The 25,467-nt window shown below is 36.1% G+C and overlaps 1 protein-coding gene across 1 annotated transcript; it reads left to right on the top strand.

The window, feature by feature from the left end:
- Positions 1–13,302: 13,302 nt before the first annotated feature.
- LOC100522425 (olfactory receptor 5M3-like) lies at positions 13,303–14,234 on the top strand. The gene is given in 2 exon segments (XM_003124127.2): positions 13,303–13,900; positions 13,903–14,234. Coding segments are annotated over 2 exon segments (930 nt in total).
- The last annotated feature ends 11,233 nt before the right edge of the window (positions 14,235–25,467 follow it).

The following is a 25,467-nucleotide window of genomic DNA, read 5'->3' as shown; positions in this document are numbered from 1 at the left end:
CCTGGCATTCTAATGTGGCCTCAGCCAAAGTACAACACACCTTCATCTTTTGAGGTTGTGAGGAAATGGTCAAAATCACCAATTTTAAATCTATGAAGAACAAGCATGCACTATAATTTTCTTACTTAGTTCCTCTATTTGTTGGCCTTATTTCTTAAAATTTCTTAGCAGTAAAGGCAAATACTTAGTTGTTATCTGTATGAGGAAAGGACGTCTTGTGTTCATATGCTATTGTCATGACAGGATTTTTCATAAGTGCAAAATCATCTGGTGTGAGTAAGAGCCAACCTAAGAATTAAGGAGTTAGAATCAAGTTACTTGGATGAACTGAGAAAAACATTATCCAAACCTCTAAATATTGGATATAGAAACATACCTCTTTGGGATTACAGGTTGAATTACTATGAGGGGTAAGAGAAATAGCACTTAGCAGAGGGCTATGCCTGATATTCTAAGTAGTGGTCCAATACTATGGTGTTTCCTCTCACATCTACATTGCTTTATGAAAGATAAGACAATGTTATCTTAAAGCAGCAGTTCACTTGTAATGACTATCATTGTTTTCTTCTTTGACTCTTTATGTCTTAAGAAATAATTTGTTCTTTTTTTAAAATACAAGTTATTGGATTCTTGGTGACTTAGAAAGTTATGTACATTTCAGATGTACAGCAATGTGAATCAGTAATACATATACATATATTCATTCATTTTCAGATTCTTTTTCCAAATAGGTCTACTATTTTTTTTTAATTAATAATAATCAATAACCTCTCATCATCAGTTCACTAAATAAGTCTTTCTTAAAAACAGCTTCACCAGCAGCAGTGCAGCTTGCCAGTATGTTGATAGTTATGCTTAGGAGAAAATGGAATGTAGCCTTCAGGGTTTGTGAGTACTTATTAAAAATGTGTTGACTGGCAGATGGTCCAAATAGCGTTGCTTTACAGGATATCACTGTTAATAATTCCATTCCGTTAATGTTAGTTAATACTATATGATTACATATTACATACATATGAAGAAAGAAGAAAGGGACTCAGAAATAAAGGGTAAATAAGAAAGTCAAATTTATTAGCAGCTCAGAAAATATCTTAATTTGGAGGAAGAGACAAGGCAGAGGATAACCTAGAAGTTTTCAGGCTCTGTTTGCATGAGAAACAGAAAAATCTGTGACTTTAACCCAATTTTCTGCCTTAGACTTGGGAATTGAGGCTAGTCACAACATTCAATATATTCAATTTTTAGAATTCAAGTATTAGGATTAGGGTGACCTGTATTCTTTCTTCTCACTAAATATTGAAAGCAACACATTCCCAAAATAATAATTGTAGCATATGTCTACACATTAGGGTCACAGGCTCCTGAGGCTTTTTGTGGTCCAGTATGGTGTATACAAAATTGGAAAAATGAAGAGAGTTCTGAAGGTGGAGAATTCATCCAATTAGAATGACAATATATAACTGGAACATAGAGTCCATGAGAGTAGCTACCATATTATTATCTGTTTAATTTTTACTCTATTCTAGGCACACAGTAAATGGGTAAATAAATATATAAATAAATGCATGTCACAATTTTTAGAAATAAATTCAAGGTCAAGAATTTTTGTCTTTACCTGGAATTCCCATTGTGGCTCAGTGAGTTAAGGACCTGATGTTGTCTATGTGAGGCTATGTGTTCAATCCCTGGCCTGGTTCAGTGGGTTAAAGATCTGGTTTTGCCACAAGCTAAGTCATAGATGCATCTAGGACCTGGTGTTGTCCTGTGGCTGTGGTGTAAGCTGGCAGCTGAAGCTCCAATTTGACCCTTGCCCTGGGAACTTCCATATGCCACAGGTAAGGCCATAAAAAGAAAAATACAATAAAAATTAATTGTTATGTTTTCCAGTGCCGTGGGGTACACTCATTCCCTAGAATGCAGTTGCAGTCCTATAGAAAGCAGAGAGGGAATAAGTTAAATTTTTTCCATTTTGGAAAATAGACCCTTAAAGTATCAATTAAGCTCAGTTAGAGGAATAAAGTATGCCTTACAATACAGAGATTGTGAACCAAAAATTAAACCAATTGAATTTACAAACAATTATCTTCCAATAAAAATTAAAATAATATTTCTCAAGCATGTTAATTTTTTATCCTAAATGTGTAGAAACTGTAAGCATGAGAAGAATAGCTATTAGAAATCTTTTTCTGTCAATAAAAATATTGATGAATGAGTTCCTTATGTGACAGAGTTAAAAGTAGAGTAAAAGCAAAAGAGCATTAACGATGAAAAAGCTATCAACTCTAATCTGAGTGTTAATTTGGGATTTAAGAGGTATATTGTTTCAGACAAGAAGTCTATTTTGGGATTCATCAATGATGTGCATATGACATGTGTCTTTTCATTATCAGTTTTATAACCCTTACTGAATAATGGAAGAGACTTTCTTCATTAATACAAAGAATTGCACTCATTAAGTACAGATTATTTGGAATGTCATGGTTGATGCAATATGGACATGATTATTATCACCTGGGAAACTAAGAACTGTCTCCCCACCCCCCAAACAAAGGCAACACAGTTTCTCTCCAGAATGCAAAGAAAACATTTAAAAAAAGGAATAAATTAAAATATCAAGTTCTCCTAGCCCTTTAATTTATTTTTATTTATTAAAAAATTCTAATTCTGCTGAGAGTTATTTTTCTCTTAAGGTTCATTTTCTTTCACAGATGATGCAATATGGAGCATTTTAATTACTTCTTTGACTTTCTGTCTTTATTCTCTGGTGAGAAATTCCCAGAGTGGGAGATCCAACACTTATAAATCCTTATACACCCCCCATGGATGATGACAGGTGAGATGTTCCCAAGAACATTTTTTCTTCATGCCCAGATAGGTTCATGCACAGGGAGTCCATGTATTTTTAAAAAAACAGTCTGAAGTGCTAGCCTTCTAGGCAGTCATTGGCATTCTGAGTAGGAGGACCATGTTCTGGGAAATGTTATTAGGAAGTGAGCTTAGAGAGTCTTCACCATGGCAACGGTTGGGGCTTTGGCCTGATGCCCTATCCAAGAGCTGCAATTTTGTGATGGTGGCAGAAATGTATACGATATTGCCTAACAAACAATGAGAACCCTCCCCATAAAGTGTCAGTAAGTGGCAGTCAAATAATTATTTTTATTTTCTTTACTAAAGACACTTAGTGCAAGGCTCAGTCTCACTTTCTCTTGCTCTATCTTTGTCTTTCTGTCTCGGTTTCTCTCTCTTTCCCTCATACACATGTATAAAGTCAATGACTTAAACTTTAATACAGCACTAGCATGTATAAGATACCAACCATATGTCTTCAAACATAATGACTGACAAAGAATTTATTTGATTTCAAAATATTAAATGATCTTGTGCTTCTTAGAAACCATATGGTCCTTTCTCCATTATCCTGCCTCCTTTGACATCCCAATGGTTGGAGTTTGCTCTTTTTTTTTGGCCATGCCTACAGCACGCAGAAGTTTATATATTGTATAGGTTACACGTGTGTACAAAGGTGTATATACGGATTTTTGTGTTTTTATGTGTGTGTATTTCAGAGGAATCAACTTGATCAGCGCTTTGCCCAGATTTCCATTTAGGAGTATCTCTCAGGAGCAAACTAGTTGTCACATAAAATAAACAACATAACTATATCAATTATAATTTTATAATATTATATTCTATCTTGTACTACATTTTTTCCCTTTCCACATTTATGTGTATAATTCCGAGTTGCCTGCTTCTGCAACAAAAGAACTCCTTTCTCTATTTGGCTATATTCTGACCATAGATTTTAAAACATGGTGAATTTGAAAGATAGACAATTTCCAAGGCTGTTATGACCACTAGCGTTATTTTAACTAATTTGGAAAAATCAGCTATAATGGAAAAAATAAAAATCACTATAAAAAATAAAAAATGGCATCATCACTTACATAAAAGGCCTTGCAATGCATACAGATTTAAAACATTTCCACTTAATTAATTTAGAATGTATTTTTTCGTCTGAAGCAAGAAAGCTAACACTAATTCTCATAAAACATTAATCATCATTACTTATTAAGCAATCTCTCTACACCCACTCAGTTTAAAATGTAAATAATGATAACATACATAAACTGTTTATATTTCTTTTTGTCTATTTCTCAGCATTTTAACCTGCTGCTTAATTAGTTAATTTGCTCACTCATCTAATAAATAATATCTGAGTGAATATTATGTACCAGGCTCTGAATTAATTGTTTGTTATCAATGAACAGAACAGAAGAAATCAAATCCTTTATCTCATGGAGCATATGGTGTGAAATAAACATAAACAAATACATAATACATAAGTAAATCATATAGTATGTTAGTGATATTATGGAAAAATCTAGGAAAAAATACCATAAGATAAAGGAGCAAAGGAGTGACTCTGGTTTAGGCATGAAAATGAAGACATTTTATTGAGAAGATGATAATTGAGCAAAAACCTTATGGAGGTGGTTCAGAGCAAAAACCTTATGGAGGTGCATGAGGGGCAGTGGTCTAGGGAGATGGAATAATCACTTCAAAGGCCTTATAATGCAAGTATTCAAAAGTTGTTTCAAGGAAATGTGGAAGTCATTGTGGTTAGAGTCCAGGGTAATGAGAAAATTAGTGGAATATGAGATCAGAGGAATAATAGAGGATTAGTGGCCAATAACTTAAGACCCTGTGAGCCATTGGAAGACTTTTATCTTGAGAAAAATGGGAAGCTCTAGGAAGGTTCTAAGCTAAGAAGCAATATGATATGACTTGCTTTTTTTTTCTTCTTAGGGCCAAAACTGCGACATATGGAAGTTCCCAGGCTAGGGGTTGAATTGGAGCTACAGCTGCCAGCCTCCACCACAGCCACAGCAATGCCAAATCTGAGCCTTGTCTGTGACCTACACCACAGCTCACAGCAATGCCAGACCTTTAGCCTACTAAGCGAGGCCAGGGATTGAACCCACATCCTCATGGATACTAGTCAGGTTTGTTACTGCTGAGCCACGATGGGAACTCCCAGAAGTGAATTGGGAGTCATTTCCCTTTTAAATGCCTACTTTAGTTTTTGAATTCAGAATGGAGTTTAGAAGAACAAGAGCCTGTAATTCAGTCAAGAGAGATAGTTGCTAAGACAGAGCAGTAAAAGTGGTGAGAGGTCTTCAGATTCTGGGAATATTTTCTTTTTTCTCCTAGTTTATCCAAGCTTCTTTTCTTTTATTATTAAAGTATAGTTGATTTACAATATTTCTTAAATTTCTATTGTACAGCAAAGTGACCCAGTCATACATATATGTATATTCTTTTTTTTTAATACTATTTTCCTTCATGTTCCAAACTATGGAACATATGCTATATAGTATTACCCATTGTTTATCCATTCCAAATGTAACAGTCTGAATCTACTAACCCTGAACTCCGTGTCTGTTTTCAATATAGATCTCTCTCACTCCATGAGGCAGAGTTGTTGCTTGCAATAGATGCTCCACCGCAAATTCTTTTTGCTCTGGAATGTAGGTATTCAATTAGATATTATTATCTAGAATTAGATATTACTGAACAGGTCTCACCGATGGAATGCAAGTTATACGTGAAACTTCTAGACTGAGGAAGAGGTTAAGTGCAGATGGCTTTCCTGTTCTTTCTCCAACACCTGAAAGCTGGATATAGATGCTCAAGTAGACTTGGTAAACCACTATTGCAGAGGGCTGATTACTTGAGACCCTAAGTGACAGCATGAACAGACACTGGACCATGATCTGGAACACCTGTCCATAGGTTTTATGGGTGAGGAATAAAACTCAAAATATTATGTTTTCATAATTTCTCTTTTTGTTAAATACATTAGCTGGTAATTGTCCAAATGTGTAAATGGGCCAACTGCATATCTTCTAGAACTACAGCTTTGATTTAAAAAATCAGCCCTACCGTTTTCTATTATCAGTTTCTGTTGCTATGTTATGAATCTCATTTTTTAACTGTCTTTGAATATATTTTTTCTAACATTTGAAGTTCAATGCATGATTGATCAATTTACATTTTTTCTTAATTAGTAATAATGATTATTTAATAATATATTTAACTTGGACCATATCATATCATATATTTTGAAATGCATAATTTGTACTATGTAATGTTTTAATTTTAATTTTAACTATTTTTTACTCTCAGACCTAAGAATGATATATGTAAATGTTTTAGCTTATAAATAATTGTTTTAATAACTTAACATTAATTAAGAATGTACTCTTCATTGTCTTAAAAACCTTGTGCTCTTTGACATCTTTTAGATAACATTATAGTTCCTGTGTTTTTCAATAGTAATTTTGGAAAATATTCAATGGTTGTGTTATTACATGCTTTCTGAAAAATTAAGATGGCTAAGTGAAGTCAGCCATACAATGAGACACCAACATCAAATGCTTTCACTGATATGCGGAATCTGAAAAAAGGACAGACGGACTTCTTTGCAGAACAGATGCTGACTCATAGACACTGAAAAACTTTTGGTCTCTGGAAGAGACTGTTTGGGGGGTGGGGGGATGTGCTTGGGTTGTGGAATGGAAATCCTGTGAAATTGGATTGTGATGATCATTATACAACTACAGATGTGATAAATTCATTGAATAATAAAAAAATAACAATTTTAAAAATCTATGATTATTTATTTATTTATTCTTTTTATTTATTTATTTATTCCTCGGCATATTTAATCTTATTTTCTTCTGCTTGTTTTGAGAAATCTAAGACATTAAAAAGTCAAATTTAATTTTAATTTAAAATATTATCTCTTTATATAATTTATGCTAGATAATTCATTCATTACACATATTGACTGTTATATCTTCATTATGGATGCTATCCTTTAGTTAAAAGTGACATTTTCTCAGAGTTCCCATTGTGGCTCAGGGTTAATGAATCCAACTAGGAACTGTGAGGTTGTGGGTTTCATCCCTGGCTTCACTCAGTGAGTCAAGGATCCGCATTGCCATGAGCTGTGGTGTAGATTGCTGAAGAGGCTCGGATCCCACGTTGCTGTGGCTGTGGCATAGGCCAGTGGCTACCACTCTGATTAGACCCCTAGCCTGGGAACATCCATATGCCGTGGGTGTGGCCCTAGAAAAGACCAATGAAAAACAAGTGACATTTTTCTCTCTTATTTAATGATTATAATTTATCTTCTGCTTTATTTATTTATTTATCTTGTTATGGCTGCACCCATAGCAGGTGGAAATTCCTAAGCCAGGGATTGAATCTGAGCCACAGCTGTGACCTGTGGCAATGCTGGATCTTTAACCCATTGTGACAGGACAGGGATGGAACCTGCACCTCTACAGTGACCTGAGTCACTTCAGATGGATCCTTAACCCAATTCACCACAGTGGGAACTCCTACTTGGCTTTATATTAATGCTGTGATCTTTATTTTCTTTGTATTTGAAGTCACTTGTCCCATGCCTTTTAATCTTTCTGAGTTTTATGTGCATCAACTGTAGGCAAAAGTAGTGTTATTTTATTATCTCCCATTGTACAAAATTGAAACACTTATCAATTAATTTGACTTCAAGCCCTCTTCAAGGAGAGCGAACGCAAGTCAAGAATTATCAGCATCACTCATTTCGTTGTAATGACCCCTCCCCAACTTGAGCAACCTGGCCTATTCCTTCCTACCCCTACTAGAAAAAGTATGTGTCCCACACTTTACCCTGCTCCTATAGGGGCAATAAAGGCCCCCAACCAATCAGCAGGTCAGGAGGTGTATTGCAAGACCTCACCTCTCTCCCTCAGCTATAAAAACAGACACAACCATGTGTCATTTGATCCTGCTGTGGTAGCTTTGAAATCAAGCAATGAGATCCTGCTGTATCGCACAGGGAACTATATCTAGTCACTTATGATGGAACATGATGGAGGATAATGTGAGAGAAAGAATGTATATACATATGTGTGTGTGTGTGACTGGGTCACTTTGCTGTACAGTGGAAATTGACAGAACACTGTAAACCAACTATAATGGAAAAAATAAAAATCATTAAAAAATAATTTTGTCTCTGATCATGGAAAGTGTGACCCTAAGCAAGTCACTAAACCTCTCTAAGGTTCTGAGTTTCTCGTCTGTAAAATGGGAAAAATAATGACTACAGGAAGTAGTTTCGAGAATTAAATTAGCATAGTGACTGGCATATGCTAACTTCAATCAATGCTTGTCCTTGCTATGATTAAGTTTCTGGTTTTCTTTGTTTATAAAGTGAGGGAGTTGGAGAAGATACAGTCTTACCTGATTTGGTATGTCATCATTTCGGTATAGGGGATAATACTTGTTTTATCTTTCACTAGAAAAGCAAAGTGGCACAGACCACAAAGCACAGAGCACAGGACTGGCTTTGCAGGTTGAGCAATGCCATCCCCAAGTTTAGCATGATGCAAACCCAAAGCAACTTCTTATTTGATCCCAGGACACTTCCAAAATCACTTGAAATTGGGGAAAAACAAAACTGTGCAAGTCTGTTACAAAACCCCACAAAACTCAGCAGTTGACTCTTCCTCTGGAGGTATAATTTCCCCAGGGTCATTTCAAGGGGAAGCCTCTTAATTGCTTCTTTTTTTTCCTAAGGCAAACATTTAAGGAAAACCTCTTTTGTGGATTTCAACGTTCTCGTTTTGTTGGTATATGTTGTTTACAACTTCTCAGATAGTATTAAATTTTCAATTCTGCATTCTTACTTGGAATACCTCCCTTCAATCTAAGGTTGGTGTACAAATGCATCTATCCGGAACTGGAAGATAAATGTTGCATCTTAGATTTTTATTTTTTGTTATTCTTGCTTAATTAACATTAACATCAATTAATTACTTATACCATACATATTATCTGTGTGTTTGTGTGTATTTGTGTATTGTGGGGAGCCGAGAAGATATAAGGAGCCGAGGAAGGGAGCTTGCCTCAACAGTACAATTCCGTGGGCAAGCTCCTAATCAGAAAAAGGGGCCTGTCTGAAAACTGCAATTCCGCGGGCAGATTTCTAAACAAGGAGATGTCTGCCTGTATGGTGCAATTCCAAGGACAGACCCCAGAAGAAAATAAGGCTCGCCTGCTGACATTGGTGGGGAACTGAATTTTCCAGGAAACAATTTCCATTTTGCATTGCTGAGTGGGGATTGTTCCATGGATGACTTAAGTCTTTTCCGTTATTCACTTGTTATTCAGTTTTCCTCAGTCTTTCCTGATTATTTGCTTATTATTCTTACTTTCCATTCTCATTTTCCTGTGGTGATTTGTGATTTAAAAAAGTTACAACAATAATATAATAAGAATTTCATCCTGAAGGACTTTCCTCTATTTAAATCCAACTTAGTTAAAACATAGTGTTTATCTACTAACTAGTTATGTAGTAAACTCTAGAGTTAGGATTTTAATGAGGTTCATAGAAGTTAGGCATATATTATTCATGAATCCTACCTGTGAGTTTTGTCCTTGATTTTAAAAGCTTTTAAGTGATAGCTAGTTAAGTTGGTTTATATTTTCTTACACGGTCTCCCTGCCATAACACTTTAAAGATAAGCAGCAGTCTAAAAACAAGATTTGTGAATGCCAAATTCTTGTGTCTGTGACCTCTTTAACTTGTAAAGACTGGCTGGCCAAGGGATGATTTGTACTGAGTCTCCTCCTTTCCATATGATGTATTGTACCTAATGCCCTTAAATTGTACTCACTAAATTTAGTTAAGACAAAGATCTTAGAATGTGATGTATAGCTGCTGTACCATGTAAAATTTAACCGATGTACTTTTAACACTATGATGTAATCTGTAGTTAGAAACAGTCTATATAATCAACCACTTATGCCAATAAAATGTGAGCGGTCCAGTGCCCTGAAGGAAGGGACAAAGAAGCTGTCTCTGTTACAAAAGCTGATGCATGTCCCTCTCCTTTGGGAAAAATGCACATTCCCTGGCCACCAGAGCTGGCCTCTGGCAGTGTATGAACAAGAGAAAGAGAGAGAGATAGAAAAGTAAATTTTCTATAGATATTTGATTGTTTAATTATTACAAAGTAATAATGGAAGCTACAATTTCCAGGAGAGCATTTAATAATAGTTATGTCTTGTATTTTCATTGTGTATTCATGCATAATATGTCTTTTCATACTCACAAACACACAATGAAATTGGATTCTATTATTACTGTTACATCATATTAAGACATGGATAAATTAAAAACAAAACAAATGAGAATAAAACCTGCCCAAGTTGGTAAAATAAATTGTGGAGCCAGAATTCAACCAAGACAATTAAATTTTGAAGATATAAAAAGAAATATTTTACTGGAATATTTAATATTTCCTCATGCTTGCTCTTGGGAGGGAAATAACCACAGTTATTTGTAAGTGAATTTGAAATACAGAGAGATACAGTATGGGAAGTTTGGGTATATATATTTTGCCTGGAGTTCATGAGGAAAAGCCTCTAAGTGTTTCTAAGTTCTCCAAGCCTTTCCCTTTTTTCCGGACCTCTTACTTCATAAGATCAGATGTGCACTACTTTCCATGAGTTCACCATCATTATCTATAATCCAGATAACCACCACTCAGGTGTTTTCATATTTCGCTTCTGAAAAGTACTACACACACACACACACACACACACACACACACACACACAAACACATACACACACATATTTTTTTTAATAAATAATCCTTGGTGCTGAGCAATTAGATTTGACTTTCCACATAAAAATTCCTCAATGCTAATCCTTGAAAACTGCAATAGAATGCACCTGCTGGGTTATCCAATTTTCAATAATTTTAACTGATATTATTCTTTAATTTTTATTCCATTAGTAAATGCCACAGTTTTTCATTAATTAGCCTGTTTCTCTGGAGTTATATAGTTTGGTTGGTGGCTTTCTGCTTTCTCCTGAGAAAAATTTTCTTTCCAAATGGGGTGAACAGTGGATTACCTTTATGCATTAGAGTCTATTTATTTTCCCTATGGCAATGACATTTACCGTCTTTCCTGTTCTTATCCTTTCTTGTTACTACCCAGTCATAGGGTCCTTCAAATCAAAGCTCCACAAAATATAATCCTGGAGGTTCAGATAGGGTCTTGGAAATAATCACCTGGCATTTATCTTTTGAAGAGCACAGCAGAATCCCAACTTCAATAAATACATTGTCCTGTTGAAAAACTATCTCAAGATTCTTGCTGGAATTACATTCTGTGTTCTACAGAATACAAATGTTTGCTCATGCTGGTGGAATATCTCTCTCTTCCTTGCCCTTTCTCTCTCTCTTTCTCTCATTTTTAAGCAAAGTAAGTGGTAACTAGAATATGTATAATAGAATGCTTTCCCACACAGTTTCTCATAGTTTAACTTTACTAGTTACATTGTGTATTTCTAAGAGTTTGGATGGGATATAAATATTTCTCATTTTTGATGAATACAAATTTATGGATTTGGAGTTCCCGTCGTGGCGTAGTGGTTAACGAATCCGACTAGGAACCATGAGGTTGCGGGTTCGGTCCCTGCCCTCGCTCAGTGGGTTAACGATCCGGCGTTGCCGTGAGCTGTGGTGTAGGTTGCAGACGCGGCTCGGATCCTGCGTTGCTGTGGCTCTGGTGTAGGCTGGTGGCTGCAGCTCCGATTCGACCCCTAGCCTGGGAACCTCCATATGCCGCAGGAGCAGCCCAAGAAATAGCAAAAAGACAAAAAAAAAAAAAAAAAAAAAAAAAAAAAAAAAAAAAAAAAAACCAAATTTATGGATTTATCTCCTATAAACAAAATGCAAAGAACTAGTGTTTACTTTTTTTTCCTTTTTTTTTTGGTCCTTTTTTTTGCCTTTTCAAGGGCTGCTCCCATGGCATATGGAGGTTTGCAGCCTAGAGGTCCAATTGGAGCCGCAGGCACCAGCCTACACCAGAGCCATAGCAACGTGGGATCCAAGCCACATCTGTGAACTACGCCACAGCTCATGGAAACGCTGGATCCTCAACCCATTGAGTGAGGCCAGGGATCAAACCTGCAACTTCATCATTCTAGTTGGATTCGTTAGCCACTGAGCCATGACGGGAACTCCAAGAACTAGTGTTTTCTTAGGAAAATGATTGGTGTAATGTGGTTCTGGCAAATGTTCATATGATACACCCATATTTGAAAATAAATTTGCAAATACCAGAAAGTTTTCCTAGAACATCACTGGATCTCCATAGAAGCATCATTTATTGCCTGCTTTCTGCACCCAGTATCACACTGAAGGAATATGTCAGGGTTTTAGAAAGTTTATTTACATTTACACTGTTTTAAATAGTGAAATTAATATCCTTGCCTAACATATATCTGAATTCACAGAACATAGCAATGGAAGATATCTAGTAGATTATAATTTCATGTTAGACATGCAAACAAGAGTCCTATCCAGGAAATATGCATAATGTATGAATGTGTGTAAGCAGTTTACCATTTTGTTTTAATGACTACAGTGATCATTTTTCCCTCTTTAAATGAGTGCAAATATGAAGTTATATTAAAATCATTTTATCTGAGATTTAGGGCTAACAAATTTTTGGATTAAATGGCTTCCATATCTAATCATGAAGATTATGCTTACAATGAAAAAGAGTAAAATTATTACTTTTGAGCTATGTTAAAATGAGAACCATAACTCTCTGTACATGTCTTCAAATATGCAATTACCAAATGCCTGTGTTGGAAAAAAGGGGTATTTAAGTAGGAGGCTTTGAAACCTGGTTCTAGCATATTTCAATCACATTTTGTATATATGTTATATAATATAGAATGTGCATTTATCCAAGCAAACTTCAGACAGCCTGTTACATAGTAAGTACTCAGAAATGATTTGCTAAGAAGAATGGCAAAACACAGTCATAGATATTTAATAAAGAAAAAAATGGGAGATCCCATCATGGCACAGTGGTTAAAGAATCCAACTAGGAACCACGAGGTTGCAGGTTCGATCGCTGGCCTTGCTCAGTGGGTTAAGGATCCGGTGTTGCCATGAGCTGTGATGTAGGCTGCAGATGCATCTTGGATCTGGCATTGCTATGGCTGTGCTGTATGCCAGCAGCAACATCTTTGATTAGATCCCTAGCCTGGGAACCTCCATAAACCCTGGGAGGGGCCATAGAAAAGGAAAAAAGAGAGAGAGAAAAAAAAGAAGAGGTCATTGGAAAAATATAAATTAATAAATAAATAATACTTGATTTTAAATTTTATTCCCTTTTACTTATCACAGAAGTTTGTAACTAATACTAACCAAGAACTGAGAAAATGCTCAATTTCACGGATGTGACGGACTTTATTCTTTTGGGACTAACCACTCGTCCAGAATGGCAAGTTCTCTTCTTCATCCTTTTCCTGGTGGTCTACATTATCACCATGGTTGGTAATATTGGCATGATCATGTTAATTAAGGTCAGTCCACAGCTCAGCAGCCCCATGTACTTTTTTCTTAGTCATTTGTCATTTGTTGATGTGTGGTTTTCTTCTAATGTCACCCCTAAAATGTTAGAAAATCTGTTATCAAAAACAAAAACTATTTCTTATGCTGGTTGTTTGGTCCAGTGTTTCTTCTTTATTGCCCTTGTCCATGTAGAGGTTTTTATCCTTGCGGTGATGGCCTTTGATAGATATATGGCCATCGGGAAGCCTTTGCTCTATGGCAGCAAAATGTCAAGGATTGTCTGTATTCGACTGATTTCTTTCCCTTACATATATGGTTTTCTGACGAGTCTGGCAGCAACCTTGTGGACATATGGCTTGTATTTCTGTGGGAAAGTTGAGATCAACCATTTCTACTGTGCAGATCCTCCTCTCATCAAAATCGCCTGTGCTGGGACCTTTGTGAAAGAATATACCATGATCATACTCGCGGCATTAACTTCACATATTCTCTGACTGTAGTTATTGTATCTTATCTGTTTATTCTTGTTGCCATTCTGCGAATGCATTCAGCAGAAGGGAGGCGCAAGGCCTTTTCCACCTGTGGGTCCCATTTGACAGCTGTCATCATCTTCTATGGAACCCTTATTTTCATGTATCTCAGACGTCCCTCAGAGGAGTCCGTGGAACAGGGGAAAATGGTGGCTGTGTTTTACACCACAGTGATCCCCATGTTGAATCCCATGATCTACAGTCTGAGGAACAAGGATGTGAAAGAGGCCATGAGCAAAGTGTTCAGCAGAACATATTTAACAAAATAAAATGAGGTTGGGTTAATTTTTTCCTCTATCTCATAAATATGTGTTTGTAAACAATTATTGTTTAATACATAGCTAAAGACATTTTACAAAAGCTAAGGACTTTGTACATTAAAAAGGAGGAAAAGATAAAAATTCAGAGAATGAAGTGGATTGACCCATTCCTATTGATTAAGTAGTTAAATTTAATTAAAAAATAATAAATAAGTTAATAGAAAAGATCATTTAAGTCCAAGTTCACAGGTAATCTCATTCAAATTTTTCATGTACTTAGCTAGAATGAAGAGATTTTGTTTTAGTTATTCAAAAATGCAGTGGATGAATTTAGCAAATATTTATTGATTTGCCTATTTATGTAGTAATTTGGGGCATAAAAATATCATCTTTCATGTAACTTTCTAGTGCAAAGGTTTATAAAAGGTGGGCTCAGCTGTAGTTGTAAGATTGATTGATGTGTAATGCTTCTTTTAATGTGAAAGGTGGGTCTGTTCAGAGACTACTATTTTGAAAAGAGCAATCCTATTGTGTTTAATCCTTTTTCATTTTTTTAGCGTTTAAGAGATATAATATGGTAAGTGTCTCTCTTTTACAGATTCCAGTAACGTCCATATTTTAACTCCAAGTTTTCCAGTGACCAGAATGTGTACCCTCCTGCATGCCCTGGCTATAGTGCCTTCATTCTGAATGAAAAGTAGGTAGAATTAGTAGATGTGTCATTTTGAAAGTAGAGTTCTCCAGACTCCATTTAAAAAACTGAATTGACATTTTGTACTTTTTTTTTCTTTTTAGGGCCAAACCTGAGGCACATGGAATTTCCCAGGCCAGGGGTTGAATTGGAGCTACTGCTGCCTGCCTATGCCACAGACACAGGAATGCCAGATCCAAGCCATGACTGTAAACTACACTGCAGCTCATGGCAACACTGGATCCTTTCATCCTCTAAGTGAGGCCTGGATCAAACTGGCATCCTTGTGGATACTAGTTGGGTTCATTACTGCTTAGTCACAAGAGAACTCACATTTTGCATTTTTGTGACCAAGATATGGTACTTAAATGTTTTATTTTTTTAGTTATTATTTTTTTGTCTCTTTGTCTTTTCTAGGGCCACACCTGCAGCATATCGAGGTTACCAGGCTAGGGGTCGACTCAGAGCTGTAGCAACCCGCCCACGCCAGAGTCACAGCAATGCCAAATTTGAGCCGTGTCTGCAACCTACACCACAGTTCATGGCAACACTGGATCCTTAACCCACTGAGCGAGGCCAGGGATCAAACCTCTGACCTCATGGTTCCTAGTTGGATTCGTTAACCACTGAGCCACAACAGGAACTCCTTAAATGTTATAAAATAATTTTTGTATTTGATAGAAATAAAATATTTTGGTGGTCTATTTGTGGTTAACGAAGACATGTCCTGACATGATATAATTAACATAGTTTGGCTTCTCCTTTGTATCTCCCTTCATTAAGTACTATTATGAGGAAATGACTTGACAACTTCCAAAACATTTCTATGTCCTCTGATAGAAATAAATACATAAATAAATTATGTGCTGCTGTCCTGGTGCAGAAAATATATATAATACTGAAATGTTATCTGCATATTTAAATTATACATTAAGTAATCACAAATTTATCTACAAAGATACAAATATAAAATAAGATTGATGCAGTATGAGGACATTCTCCTTTGTCCATTTTAAGTTTTTATTCTCCTCTAGGGAAATGATAAATTCGTAAGCTCATTTCTACAAACACACACATATGTCATGGGCATTTTAAAAAGCTATTTGCATATAAACAAATTTCTAATTCAGATTAAATTATAATAATATTACTGCATCTGTCACCGAAAAACCTAAGTCCCCTAAGGAATTCAAGATCTTACTTAATGTTACTTTTCAGGTGAATTTAAAGTAATTTATCTTGCCACTAACACCATTTAGTCACCATTTATTGGAAAACTCAATATACTAAACTACTTGCTGATTAGTAATATGGTTTTAAAGCTTTAAAATTTTTTGTCAGCAAGTGGATTTGGATGATTTTGTTGTCTTTTTTTATTTTCCCAAACCTAAACCAATTTCTCGATGTACTTTTTTGGAGAGTTGGTTTAGTGTTGCATGAAGAATGATGATGTCAATGTTGCCGAGACCAGCTCAGCAAGTGAGGGCTGATGAATGGGTGCGTGAAACTTAAGAAAAGGTTAACATAAAACAAGACACATTTATCTTAATCAAAGGTGGGAACCGGGGGACTCAAGGTCTCAGGGACCAAGAGCCCCGCCTCAAGAAACCACACTGCTTTTACTGTGCTCTTTGGGATTACATCAAGTGAGGAGGGGGCTGTAGGTGCAAGACATAGGTTTTTTTTACTATTTTAAAAGTCGCATAGATGGTAGCTGGTTAAGTTTTTACTCTGACACTTAGGCATTTAACAGTCACTAGCATTGAGGAAGCTTGGCAGCAGCTGTCTATGCACAGCATCTAGAGAATCACCATTCTGCTTCTGCAGACAGCTGTCCTACCTATGGTAACCTGGGCATGCCTAGGTTTGCACCTTTTCTCCTTGCTGATGCATATCCCACTAATGACCCCTCATAAGCCCCGTGGGGCCATGAGGCTCCTCTTCCTCTTATTTTACCATGACATATCGTGCTGTGCACTGATGTGAGTGGCTATCTGCACAGGTCCAGCATGCCTAGACCAATGCGTTATGTCCTCATTCAGCTGACCACATGAATAACTTATGCCTTTTGCTCTTTGTTCTTAAGCTTAAGCTGTTTACCAACACTGTGACTGTTTTTCAAGCAGGAATATGGGTTAAAGGTAAAGCAGGACAAGATGGAGTTTTCAGCATAGAAAATAGAAGCAGAGAGGCTAATAAAAGATTGTAGAGACATACCTCCTGACACAAGGTCACGGGTTAAATCATGTTACTGATTTGAGTTTCCAAATTTCAAAGCAATTTCTGAATAACCTTGGAGAAGTCATTTGTGTTGACCCAGTTAATTTTTAAGTTGTAGAGTCTGATGCCCAAGATCTCATCTGGCTTTTGTAATTTCCATGAGTCTGCATTCTTTAGCAGAACTTGAAGCAGTTTTGCTATTTGCTGAAAATTCAGGATAGTTTTCTCAAATACTTTCAAAAATAGGTCTTATTGGTACATTTATTTTGACATCTATGAACACCGTTATATTAAGCATCTCCAACAGAAAGTGCCTTATCTTTCTCTGTCATTCTCCTTCCCTTCATTGTTCTCTCCCTAACACACACTCACACCACACACACACACCCACACACACTTTCTTCTTTTCAAAACTGCATTTTCTTGAGAAAATGCATATTACGTTATAATAAGCTTGTGTCAATGAGTTTACATGATGCACTTTTATCATAATAAGTGAAAAAGCACTCAGGAGCTCTGGGTACTTGGGCATTGAAGAATGCAGAAAAAGATTTCTCCTGAGCACTATTCTGCTCACGGTTTTCCAGACAAAATTGAAGCAGCATATCATCTAAGGTTTATGAAAAATCTAGGTGGGTATTCTGGTTTGTTAACCTGCTAGCTATATCTAAACTCGGTAGAAAAACTTAACATTAAGGTTATTTAACATGTGCATATTTTTATTCTTCAATATAAGGATAATATTGGCCACAGTCCTAGAGAAGTGGTGAGATCATACCTGTGAACTGTTTATAGGTAAAAAGGCACAAATCATTTCAATTTTTTTGAGTGCTTTAGATGATACAGACATTGTGCTGAGAGTTATGCCAATATTATCTAAGGTCACCATGCCTCACTGTGAGACTGTAATGTCCTCATTCTATAGTTGGGAATTGAGGCAGGAATTCTAACTTATCCAAAGACACAAAGTTGAAGTCAAAGCTGAGGTGCGATTCCTGATCTGACATCAAAGTCAATCCTCGCTGATTCCCATAAGAACCTAAAATAAGTGAGAAAAATTGTCTTACTAATAATCATGTTCTTCACCAGTGACCTCCTGTTTTACTCATTCTCCCCAGATGTTTCCAAGTGATGTATACTTTTGAGGCATCTTCTATCTATAAGACAAACTTGAGATGCCTAGATCACACGTCTCTATGATCACCTATTCTGACAGATGATGCTTATAAGAACTCTAACAAAACAGAAAAGAAAACCACTGACTGATATTTTATAATGTAAAATAAGAATGTTTTCCTGAGACACACAATTGTCAAGTGTGAACAAAGAAGGAAGAGCCCATGTGAAAGTGGGAGAAATTAGATCATGATATTAAAAATTTTGATATTTTAATTTTATCATAGGTAATATTCTTCTAACTAATGTTCCTTAACATCCCTTACTCCTGAGATGTTTCCAGAATTTTAATTACTATGTCTTTCATAACTACCTGGAAATTTCCTCGGGGAAATGCTCTTAATCCTCTCAGTGTTCAAGATTCTATTATAAATAGTGAGAAATTATCATTTGTTTATCTTTGCTGCTGAAGGTAGATCTACAAACGTTATGCTCTTTGCAGTACAGATTAATGAAGTCACATATTTTAATTTTTATTCTTATTTTGAAGCTACTAAGACCTAAATTGTAGACATATTTGTTATCACCATGTTTTATTGGGTGAAATTATATTATTGGGAAATACATTATTTATATCCACAGTTTATTTAACAAAATGCTTATTCTTCATTTTTTACCCCTTTACCACTTCTCTGCAAAGACCATTGTGTTTTAAAATGTGGAGTTCCTGTCATGGTGCAGTGGAGACAAATCCAACTAGGAACTACGAGGTTGCGGGTTCAATCCCTGGCCTCACGCAGTGGGTTAAGGACCTGGCATTGCCATGAGCTGTGGTGTATGTCAGCAGCAGTAGCTCCAATTTGACCCTTAGCCTGGGAAACTGCATATGCCACAGGTGTGGCCCTAAAAAAGAAAATAAATAAATAATTAAAATGTGTGTGAATGGAGTTGAAAGTATTGTATTAGTGAGGATGATTGGCCACTTACTAGACCTCCACTGTTCTTCTTCATGGGAAATTCCTGAAAGGTTAATATTTTCTTAATTTTAAAATTTCATATTCTATATTATCTATTATTTTAATATATGATGAACACATGTAGTAAGTTGGCTCTATCCCAGAATTCACTTGGATTCTCTGATCCTAGAACTATGGGTTGCCTAACTTTGAGAGGCAGAGAGAGGCCATGGTCTATTACTGTAGTTCAGCCTGCTGTGAAGTTATTCAAGGCTCTTCTGGTCCATTAAGGAAGAACTATTAAAAGGAAAACCTTTCTTCTTTGGGGGTGGATGATCAAACTGAATTTTAAATACAAAGAAATAGAATGCTAGAACAGGTTATCAATTAGGCAGTGATATAAAGTTATTAAGGGTACACTACTACAGTCAGATTAATTAGCTTGCATCTTGATCTGTCCAATTAGTAGATGTCCAGTATAGGAAGACCGTCTTAGGCTTTCAGTGCTTCAGTTTCCTCAATTTTAGAATTATCCTAATAGAACCTGCTTCATGGGAACTTTGCAGGCAAAAGATTTAGCAAGCATTCAATACAAATTAGCTATTCTTAGTACATTTTAAAACTGAGGCTATTGCCACTAGAACAATCTTTCCTAGAGAATTTATTAATATTAAGTGCATTGAATGAACCAGATCTAGAGATCACGGCTCTTAAAAATCATATCATGAATATTCTCGAATATCCATTATGTTTAACAACTAAGCTAGACAGTTTAAAGGTTCCAAGATGAATGAGACAAATTCTGCTACCACAGAGCTAATGATTACCTATAAAGGAAAAAAAAAAAAAACAACTACGCATATAGGAAGCAAAATTGGAGAATTAATATTAGCTTATGTTTCTTAGATGTCTTTATGCTTTTTAATGTATTTTATACTTTGCAGTACCACTAGCCCAAGTCCAACTCTGTTAATTAGAGCATTATAGTTTCATTGAGCAGGGTTAGGAGATTTTTACATAGGGAAACTCCTGACCTTAGCTCTATTTCCCAACCAGAGTCTGCAGCTCTCACCTCACTAAGTATTTCTACACATAAAAGAAGGCACATGTCTAAATTCATGGGAATTTAGAGTAAAGGGTAACTCAGATCTGAACGGAAACTTCAGTGTCTATTGTGTTACATGTCCAATTCATTTTATTCATGGTATATTTCTTTCTTTCTTTTTTTTTCTTTATTTCTTATTAGGGCTTCACCAGTGGCATATGGAAGTTCCTGGGATGGGGGTTGAATCCTACTTCAGCTTCTAGCCTACACCACATCACCAGAAACACCAGATATGAGCCACATCTGTGACCTACCCCACAGCTTTTGGCAACACCAGATGCTTAACACACTGAGAGAGGCCAAGGATGGAACCCGCATTGTCATGGACGCTATGTTGGGTTCTTAACCTGCTGAGGCACAACAGGAACTTCTTTTTTTAAGTACATGGTGTATTTAATTCCTATATTAATAATGTCAGAAGTAGGAAAATATTTTGAGATTAATTAACTTCCTAAATGTGCTCTTCTATTAGTTAGAGGAACTTATGATATAGTCATAGAATTAATACACTTCATAATATTAAAGGGGTACCTCAGGTAACACTTTTTTTCAATATGGCAAGCTAAATAGTTCCTCTTCTAACACTTTGCATTTTCATTTTCTTCCCCCTTATTTCTACATATCTGGCTACTTTTCCTTAACCCAAAGTCATATCCACAAGATTTTTGGCCATTCTGTCTGCATCCTGCCTCTTCTTATTTCTGATCTTATCAGCATGCTGTGTTTTTGTCACAGCAGCTCCACTAGGTGATGTATCTTATTTGTATATTTATTATTTACTCATTTTCAACAAGAATATAATATGACATAAGCCAGAGTCTTGTATATCTTGTTAAACCTCATGTTTCCAGGGAATTTAGAATACTTCTAGATATAACAAATATATTTGACATATAATTGGCTTGGATGCTTGTAAAATGTATTATTATAAGCAGTTATAAATAGGACCTCATTTATACATCCTCATTATATTATATTACCTTCAAATGTCACCTATTTGATCCTTGTGATGTTAACATTATTTCAATAATTTAGCAGAATATAAATATCTAATTCTAAGATTATATGAAGGTAATTGTCTATTTTACAGATAAGAACCTGATAAATATTGGTGATAATTACCTATAACACCCATTGAATAAAATAATTTTGCTTAGATATTCTTATATTGGGCATTGTGGAAAATCTTCATTAATTTTTGAATTATTTGAATTAGAATACAGATAAACATGACCCAATTTCAAGAATAAACAAATCTCTTCAGAGTTAAAAAAAAATTATTTTTCCATTGGCAGTACAGACTGGGTCTAAGGAAACACAATGCTAAATTTTACAGATGTAACAGAATTTATTCTTTTGGGGTTGACCAGTCATCAGGAGCTTCGAGTTCTCTTTTTTGTGATGTTCCTAGTGGTTTACATGATCACCCTGTTAGGGAACATTGGTATGATTATTTTTATCAGCATCAGTCCACAGCTTCAGAGCCCAATGTACTTTTTCTTGAGTCATTTCTCTTTTGTGGATGTGTTCTCTTCCAATGTCACTCCCAAAATCCTGGAAAACTTACTATCGGAGACAAAAACCATCTCTTATATGGGGTGTTTGGTGCAATGTTACTTTTTCGTTGCCCTGGTCCACGTGGAGGTATATATCTTGGCTCTGATGGCCTTTGATCGCTACATGGCCATCTGCAACCCTTTGCTTTGTGGAAGTAAAATGCCCAGGACTGTCTAAGTTCAGCTCATCTCTGTTCCTTACCTCTATGGATTCTGTTAGCTTAACATGCACGCTGTTGACATATGACTTGTACTTCTGTGGAAACTCTGAAATCAACCACTTCCTGTGGGAAGTCTACATGAAAGAATACACCATGATTGTTACCGCTGGGATTAACTTCATATATTCCCTCTCAGTCGTCCTCTACTACTCTCATCATAGTAGCTGTGCTATGCATGTGCTCCGCTGATGCAAGGAGGAAGGCATTCTCCAAGTGTGGGTCCCACCTAACTGCTGTTACCATGTTTTATGGGACTCTCATATTCATGAATCTCAGGAGGCCCACGGAAGAGTCCGTGGAACAGAGGAAAATGGTGGCTGTTTTACACCACAGTGATCCCTATGCTGAATCCCATGATCTACAGTTTGAGAAACAAAGATGTGAAAGAGGTGTTCAACAAAGCAATCATCAAGGCAAACGTGGGGCAGTGACACTGAAATCAATATTTCTGTGGTATGTCACTACCTGTTATAAATGTCCTGGCATAAAAGTTTCTAGCTCAAAAAGGACTTTCTAGAGACAATTCTTACATATACTAAGAAGTCCAATCTAACACAGTGATGCTGTGCCCAGTGAGTGGATTCTAGATACTATGCCTGCTTTATTTTACATATGCAAATGAATGATTAAAACTGACATATTAATGTCATTCATGAAAAATAGGAGGTTCCTCATTCCCCCCCTTTTCGTTAGAACCAGCTTCTGTCTGCTATTCCTACAGTGAGAGGCATTTTCAAGGACAGAGCCTTGAGAGATCAAAGGGCTATTGGGAATCTGGATGGTATGAGTGGCTGAACCCTGTGAAAGCCTCATATAAACTTTTAAGATTCTGGCAGACAGATGCAAAGATCTCCTTATCTTGTCACCGACCAAGACAAACCTCATATGTAAGTTCCTTTGCTTATTAAACCTGCCATCTACAAATCTAAAATGATCTACCTTTATTGTTCAGCCTCTCCTTGCCCTTCGTGTTGGGGAAAGTTTTAGATTTCACCAAGGTTATGAGTTAACACTTATTTAAGAAGTCATTTCAATTTAAAGCCACGGGGGGGTGGGGAAGAAATCCACAGAAACCACTTAAAGTGTCTTATTAAAAATAAATAACATCAAATATTTTATGTTTTTATTTTTAAATAAAATTACAGTGGTATCCTATGAAACTCAATAACAGAGAATGGCACTGGTTTCACAACAAAGCAGCCCTTGGGCATTGGACATTTTCAGAACAAAAATCACAACCCACTTTCTCTGTTTGAGCCCACATGTACTTCTCTTGACTATATATTTACATTTAATTTTAATTTCTCTACAAGCCAGCTTTTTGTTTTTCAGTGCACAAGGAGAGCTGCATCGAAAATCCCAGCCCCAGCATTCACCTAACCTAGGATCTAAGATTAAGTGTCCAATTGAGACTCAATAGAGTTACAGGGGTATAATTTCAAATTCCCTTGAAAGACTTATCTTGATTGGTTTATCCTGAGTCCTGTGATCACTCCAGTAGGACCTTGAGTACAATTATGGATGTCATGTCCTGCCTTGGTGGAGGAAGGAGATTCTCAGAGGGAGAGGGTCATTATAAGCAGGTAAGTGGTTCAAATTGTGTTCATGCTTTTTGCTCACTCACTCATTCACTCATTCTTCCACCAGCATTCAGAGTGGTTACAGGCATTATATCAGACACCAGGAGTGATAAAATGTAGAAGATAAAACCTTTCTATAGTTCCCAAGGAAATGAGCAAGGCTAGACTGTGTATTTAAGCCAAACTGAGGCATTATCATGGCATACTGGCAGTCTAGTAAGGCAGAGAAGATATTGGCATTAGAATTTGGTGGGCTTAACAAAAAAGAACCAGGACTGATAATGTGACCCTCATTTCTTCTTAACAGCCTAATGATCTTTCTTTTCCAAACTGCTACTGCCTTATCCCACATGTGCCCTTTTTCTCCTTGGGGCTTGAAACAATTCTCTCACACCTCCACATCCCCCCAAGTCACTTGTGGCTAGTATCTCATACTACTGGAATTTTTGCCTTCTTTGCACATTAATTTCCTTCATCATTTTCTCTGATAATTTAAATCTTTCTGAGTTTTACTAACTCATACTGATGATTTGATTGTTATCTGCCTATTCTACCAACTGTTCTGTCCTGTCAAGAATGTGCTTGTTATTGCTCTCCGAGAATGGCTCCAATATCATGCACATGGTAGACACTGAACATTTGAATTTATCTGTGAACATTCCAGTTGAAGGTTTAAGTGGATTTCAGATTATATTGCTTTATAATCACCTCAAATTAACTTAGCCATACTATAAGTAGTTGGTTTGTATGAGATGGTTAAAAAGGATAAAGATAAAAGGTTTCTTTTTTCCCTTTTTTATTTTTTTTGTCTATGAAGTTGCTGTTTATTTAATTATTTTTGTGCACTTTGATGTATGTGCTGTCTAACAATAAAACTGGAATTTTATTTTGCTGTGTTATTATAAAAAAAAAACCATCCCAACATAGAGGTATATTCTTGGCAACTTATAACAATCATATTTATTACTACTCCTTCCTGTTCTCCAACCCATCATAATTTAATTACATCAAAAAAACTTCAAGGATCTTTGGAAAGCACAGCTTTGCTTAGGGAATTTAGGGACAAGTCTGCTTTTTATGTTTTGATAGAGTTAATAAAAGGAAGTATGGCTTTCCTGATTCCCAAATCTATGCGGTGAAAAATCATTGTTTCAACGGACATGTTAATCTGTGTAATTTCAGGGACTGATCAGTATTGAATTTAGTGGTGGTCAGAAACGGAGGAAAGATGATTAGCAGACAGGGTACAGTTGAGCAACAGGCTACTGGGTGGAATGACATAGGGATGAACACCTTCTTTGCCCCTTTCTCTATCCTCCACAATATGCACAACAGAAACACTTTTGAAAGGGTTATTGGATGCAACTTGGAATGGATTTACAATGAGATCCTACTGAGTAGCATTGAGAACTATGTCTAGATACTTATATCGCAATAGAACAAAGGGTGGAAAAAATGTATACATGTAAGTGTAACTTGGTCCCCATGCTAAACAGCGTGGGGAGGGAGAAAGGAGTTGATGTATCTTATTATCAGTTGGATAGAAACTATCCAGGTCAAAGATATCTGTGTTACATACTCTTAGAGTAGAAATTCCTTTAAAATGTAAATTTCACGCTTTCAAACATTTCAGTTTCATATTGATTGCTAAAAGATAGAACTCATGTACAAAATCATATTACTCATATAAAGAATGGTAAAAAATAAATGTATACCATCAAAAGCTTATAAAAACAGCATAATTGCATGTGGCATTGTCCCAAGACAGGTGTTGTTCCGAGTGGTTTTTAAAGTTTA

This window comes from Sus scrofa, unplaced genomic scaffold, assembly GCF_000003025.6.
Source record: "Sus scrofa isolate TJ Tabasco breed Duroc unplaced genomic scaffold, Sscrofa11.1 Contig53, whole genome shotgun sequence".
Classification (NCBI taxonomy): Eukaryota; Metazoa; Chordata; class Mammalia; order Artiodactyla; family Suidae; genus Sus; species Sus scrofa.
Note: the sequence above shows the minus strand (reverse complement) of the source record. Positions and strands in the feature narration are given on the sequence as shown.